The 6,000-nt window shown below is 36.3% G+C and overlaps 1 protein-coding gene across 7 annotated transcripts in view; it reads left to right on the top strand.

Moving 5' to 3' along the window:
- The window catches only part of NSRP1 (nuclear speckle splicing regulatory protein 1), a 54,111-nt gene continuing 48,111 nt past the window's right edge, over positions 1 to 6,000 (top strand). The window contains exons 1-3 of one of the 7 annotated variants that reach the window (XM_072779179.1): positions 107 to 154; positions 1,195 to 1,288; positions 2,565 to 2,660. Coding sequence is in view for 2 of the 7 variants with exons in the window: in XM_072779173.1 (XP_072635274.1) it covers positions 135 to 154; positions 594 to 623; positions 1,195 to 1,288 (144 nt within the window). In the remaining 5 variants the exon portion in view is untranslated. Of the gene's footprint in view, positions 230 to 593; positions 624 to 1,194; positions 1,289 to 2,564; positions 2,661 to 6,000 lie in introns of those variants that run through there. The other 6 variants (XM_072779173.1, XM_072779174.1, XM_072779175.1 and 3 more) reach the window with 6 other exon arrangements.

The raw sequence follows: 6,000 nt of genomic DNA, 5'->3' as shown, positions 1-6,000 counted from the left end.
AAGCAACTCAAAAGGACTCAGCAGCCACAAGTGGTCCGCACCTCCCAGACCCGCGCGAGAGTTTACGTGACGACGTCGGCGTCGGCGTCAGCGTCACGTCGGCGTCAGCCACGTTCAGCGGAGACGGGAGCAAGATGGCGATTCCGGGCAGGCAGTGAGTGATCCGGGAGTTAGGGTCAAGCTGGGAACGGAAAATCGCGGCGACTTTGTCTTTGGCCGAGGAGTAAAAGTGCGCTGGAAATGAAGGGGCTTGTGTCGTCAGGGATAGAGACGGGGAAAAGCGAGAAATCCTGAGGAACATATTCCCCTCCCCCCCCCCCCCCCCACATTTTCCAGGATGGAAGCCCGAAGTTTGAGGGAGAAACTTGTGAGGAAATAAAGGAAGTTAGGCTGAGGGGCAGAGAGCGAGACTTTTCTATTTTCCAAAAGCTCGGTCTGAGGCCCCTCAGTCTTGCTTCCTACCCCGCGCTTGAGTTTCTCCGTGGTTGGATGCTTTCATGGGCAATGAGAAGAGACAATTCCTGGCTTCCTTAGACGGCCTTATTCTCCTTGGCTGCTCAAGTCCTGATTCCCGCCCTCCCTTCTTGTTTTAGGAATGTTGTGCTGAGAAACCACAGAAAAGGGTAGGCATATAGGGAACTGGGGTATACATTACCGCAAGAGAGACAAACATTACGTGTTCTTGGAAGTTTTACCTTTGATGTATAATCCTTACTTCCCGTGATCTCGGCATTTTAAAGGCCAAAAACGTGAGAAACTAAATGAGTTGGATCAGACGGTTCTCTGAGATGATCCAGGACAGCAAATGAACTCAGTAGAGTGTAGTGGGCATTTGCCCCGTGTCTACAGGGGTTTCTCAGTTAGTGGGCATTAACAGCTTTCCGCTAACATGTTCTTTCTAAAACGATACTATTATTTCATTATCTAAAACATTCTTTAATTACTTCTTTTCTTTGATTAAAATGGTATTTGAATTTGGCTCTTGTCTGCAAATAGTTACTTAAAAGTAATACTTATAAAATCTTAACGCACATTAGAATTTTGAGATCACTAAAAAGCAGAAACTGTTACATGTTCATAACCTATATGATATGTTTTGGCGTGTTAGCTTCATCTGGAAGAGGTAGTGGATGTATTATTTTTTAACATTTAAATATAATGGTGTAATTTCTATTTCAAAAAAAAAAAATGCAGGTATGGGCTTATTTTGCCAAAGAAAGCACAGCAGTTGCACCCTGTTTTGCAAAAACCATCAGTGTTTGGGAATGATTCTGATGATGATGATGAGGTAAGGGAACCTATGTTTTTCCGTTGCATTGTTGGAAATAATAATATTTTTAATAGAACTTGCAAATTTGATGTCTTTGCGTGCCTTGTCATCGCAGTGTATCTGGAGTATTATATAACATATAATGTATTGTATATATAATATATACACTCTAAATATTATATGTAAGTATATATGATATATAAGTTTGTGTAATGTATAGTATGTGATAATTATATTTACAGCATTATCAAAAGGAATATTTAAAGAAAGACTTCTCACTGATTTTTTTTCTTCATAAGTGATACATGGGTGATCTAAGTATTTTTTTAAGTTGTGAATTTCAGTTATTTCTAAGCAGTTATACAGAGTTGTTTTAGACAGCTAATACTGATGTGACAAAATTGTTAATATACAGATCCCTGAAAATGAGCTATTGATACTACTACAATAACATCTAATGTTAATATTTTTTGTTTTAGCAGCCAAAACAATGTTTTCCTGTGAAATCCACAGCTTATAGTAGAAACAACCCCAAATGTATCTATCCTTGTCTAATACTTAAGTCGTTTTCTGTATTTCTAGACTTTTGCATCAGTTAATCTCGTACTTCGTTTGTTCTGGCAGACAGGTAGCTTTTCTTTCAGTTTTTACAGATGTTATAATGCAATAGGTATATACTTGAACATATTGCGTTTTATAATGTTCAATATACTTGAATATACTGCTTTTTGCTTTCCTTCTGTTTAAGAAATTGGTTCTGGATACAGTCTACTTCCCTACATTCTGCCTAGACAACTATCACATTATGATTTTTATTTGCATATCCCTGATGGCCAGTGATATTGGCCATTTAGATAGCATCTATGGAGAAATGTCTGTTGGTATCATTTGCCTATTTTAAAATTGGATTATTTGTCCTTTTAAGAGTTGTAAATTTTCTTTATATATTCTTTTTTTTTTTAAAGATTTTATGACAGAGAGAGAGGGAGAGAGAACAAAAAGGGGGAACAGCAGGCAGAGGGAGAGGGAGAAGCAGACTCCCCACGGAGCAGGGAGCCTGATATGGGGCTCCATCCCAGGACTCTGGGATCATGACCTGAGCTGAAGACAGACACTTAACTGACTGAGCTACCCAGGCGCCCCATCTTTATATACCCTAGATACTAGTCCCTTATTAGATATAATTTGTGAATATTTTCTCCCATTCCGTGGGTTATCTTTTCACTTTCTTGGTAGTATCCTTTAAAGCACGAAAGTTCAACTTTGAGAAAGTCCAATTTATTTTTTTCCTTAGGTTTCTACTGCTTTGGTGGCGTACCTAAGAAACCACTCCTTAATCCAGTGGCACAAAGATTTGTACCTGTGTTGTCGTTTTACTACTTAAATTTAGGTCTGTGATCCAATTTTTTTTTTTTTAAAGATTTTATTTATTTATTCATAGAGATGCAGAGAGGGAGAGAGAGAAAGAGAGAGGCAGAGACATAGGCAGAGGGAGAAGCAGGCTCCATGCAGAGAGCCTGACGTGGGACTCGATCCAGTGTCTCCAGATCACGCCCTGGGCTGCAGGCGGCGCTAAACCGCTGCGCCACCGGGGCTGCCCTGTGATCCAATTTTGAGTTAATTTTTGTATACTGTATGAAATAGGGGTCTTTATTATTTGCATATAGATATCCAATTGTCCCAGTGTCGTTTGTTGAAGACTATTCTCCATTAAAATGACAACACTTCTGTCATTTGTTCTAATATACAAATAAATATATATATATATAACCTACCATGGACATGCTTATTCTGTAGTTTCACATCCTGGCATACCATGTAACACAAAGCAAAAATCTGAGAAGGATGGATATACACAAGTGATTTGAAAAGTTTACATATGTTATTGTTCTTTCTTTTCCATTGTGAAATGAGGCTGGACAGTGGATACACTAGAGCCAGAAAAGCTGGGCTAGTCCATTTTGCTCTTTCTTCTTTCTGTCTACCCCTCCCTCTTTTCTTCTCCCCTTCTTTTACATAGAGGGACTTTAATTAGTTAATTAAAGTTAATTAGTTTAATTAATTAGCAGCGAATTAGTTACATAAATAGTCAAAAAGAGGATGGTGAGGCAACCCAGAGATTAGCAGTAGTAAGAGCAAGTAGTGATAAATGGAGGGATACAGGTAAGATACAGGTCTTGGAGGCCAAGAGCTAGGGTGACCTGGGAACTGGATTCTTACAGAAGGAGCTGAAGCCACTGGGGAAATTCCGTCTTAAGTAGAGAAAAACGCAGAGAGGAATACTTTGTTTTTGATCTTTCCAATAGATCATCTTTGTTTTCCTTTGGTAGAGCTCAGCCAGAAGCCAACTGACAAGAAAGTTGTAGCTTAGTTCTTAATGAACAGAATATAAAACTTTTTTAGTGTAACAACTTACCAATAATGAGATCAGTCTGATGAATTCCAGCTTATTCTTATACTGAGAAGTAAATTTCTTAAGTATATTTAAATAGTTGTGACGTTTGAATATAAATCTCTTATTTAAAGATTAATCAACAATTTAGGCAGCAATGAAATTATTGGTGCCTTGGGGAAAATGTGGAGAAAGATATTTTATGGTTCTTTCCTAAAGAGGGCATTTGATATACCTGGAAAGGAGCTGCTACAAAGCAAATGCATTGGTGCTTGCAGCAATTAAGAAGCATTTGAGAGCCCAAATTTAAGATTAGACTTTGTTTCCAATGGTCCAGCAGATGGGGCCCTAGTAAATGAATTCAATTTTAATATATACTTATAAATCCAGAGTAAGTTTTAAAAGTAGGAAAGTACTATTTAAATGATTCGTCTTTTAAAAATTATCGAAACTAATTAGAAGTAATTATTTTTGTTCAAAGGTAGAGAAGATGGGAGTTTTTACCCTATATGAGTAAGAAGTTTATATTGTATCCAAATGCTACTGTCTGATCATGTGTTAGAAAAGTTTTGCTGTGATAGTAATGTTTATTCCAGTGTATCCTCTTCCAGTCCCATTGCCACCACCTTCATTACTTAGATTTTAATAGCTTTGTAACTAATTTTTTTTATCATCTGTCTTCTTAAATTAATTTGAAATACTGTTTACAGATTGATCTTTTTAAAGTTCTATTCACTGTAACTCTTGCTTTTGAACCTAATCGTATTTAAAATCTAAACTGCTATTGAAAGCTTGACATTGAAAGCCTTCACTGTGCTCTGGCTTCCAAATGCTTATTAACATTTTTCTAACTGTGCTCCTCTATGTATGTATGTGTCTGAGTTTTTTTGCAACTCTGCTTTTCTTCACACTAGAAGTCTCCTCATTCTGCGTGTCCAAATTATAGCCATCTTTCAAAACCCATTGCAAAAGCTGCTTTCTTCATTTCCCTCAGGGGAAGCAGTCTCATCCTTTTTTGGTCGCTGTTCTTTTCTTAGCACTTAGCTTTTTATACCTTGTGTTGTAAGTTACTTGAAAGTCTTTTTACTATATGAGCTCCATGGGTTAGGTTCTGGATATCTATGCTGATACGTTTACTACATGTAAAGTTACTTACTCAGATGCTTTAGCTGTCTGAATTGTAAAGAGCCAGGAAGTAGATGTTTGGACTTTGCAGACTAACTGTTGAACTTCACTCTCTTGCTGTGAAAGCAGCCATTAGATAATATGTAAACGAACGAACATGACTAATGAATGTATTCTAATAAAACTTCACTTATAAAAAGAGGGGTGGCTGGCTTTGGCTGTAACTTGCTGACCCCTGGTCTACACAATTATTCTCAAAAGTACTTGTGATAACCAGTAGTTTTTCACAAATGTTGTAAGATAGTCAGTGACTAAAATAGATTTTGCATGACAGGTTAAACAAGGAACTTCATTTTAGATGTTGCTACTAAGTGCTTGTGCATTTTGCAGAGCCAATGGCTTTTCCTTTTAATCTTGGCAACTGAAATACTTATTTCTAGACAATGTTCTTGTAAGATCCTATTTTACATTGTAATTTCATGAAAGAAGTATGAGCAATACAACATGAAAGTTGTTGCAGTTTGCTATCTTTATCCAAAAGCAACAATTTTCAGATTAGATCAAGATACAGAACTCTTTGATCTCTTTACAGAATTACTAAGTTAAAAAAAAAGAATTACTGAGTTAAACTAGATAGCAAATATTTATTAATTTAGTTTTCTTAAACGTGTCAGAAATGTCAGATAAATGGTGGATGATAACAAAAATTGCACTTTGAGTCACTCAGAAGCCATTGTATAGTCCTTTTATAGGTTAAGCGTTCATTTGTCACAAGATGTATGAAGCATTTATAAAAACACTAATACTTCAGGAAAATGCATTTATAGACAAATATAGAATAGAAATATCTAATAAACATTACAGATATTTCATCATAGTATATTTAAGAAGTGTAAATTAAATTAGGACAACAGTGAGCTGCCATTTTTTACTATATTAGCAAATACTTTTAGAGAATGGTAATGGCAAGGTTTTGGTGAAATGGGTGTTCACACTTGTGTTAGTATAAGTTGGTGCCTCTTTTGGAATGTAGCTATGCAATTTATATCAATCCTTTAGAAGTTAAGTGTGTTTAACTCAGTATATCAATCAAAGACAAACTGTATTTTCCCTTCTAAAATTCTCTCTGGAAGAAATTATCAGAAATTTGAATTAAAGATTTATAGATACTCAAAAATCTTTGTTTCAGGGTTGTTTATGAAGGCAAAAACTT

The sequence above is a fragment of the Canis lupus genome, chromosome 16 (genome assembly GCF_048164855.1).
Source record: "Canis lupus baileyi chromosome 16, mCanLup2.hap1, whole genome shotgun sequence".
NCBI classification, from domain to species: Eukaryota; Metazoa; Chordata; class Mammalia; order Carnivora; family Canidae; genus Canis; species Canis lupus.
Note: the sequence above shows the minus strand (reverse complement) of the source record. Positions and strands in the feature narration are given on the sequence as shown.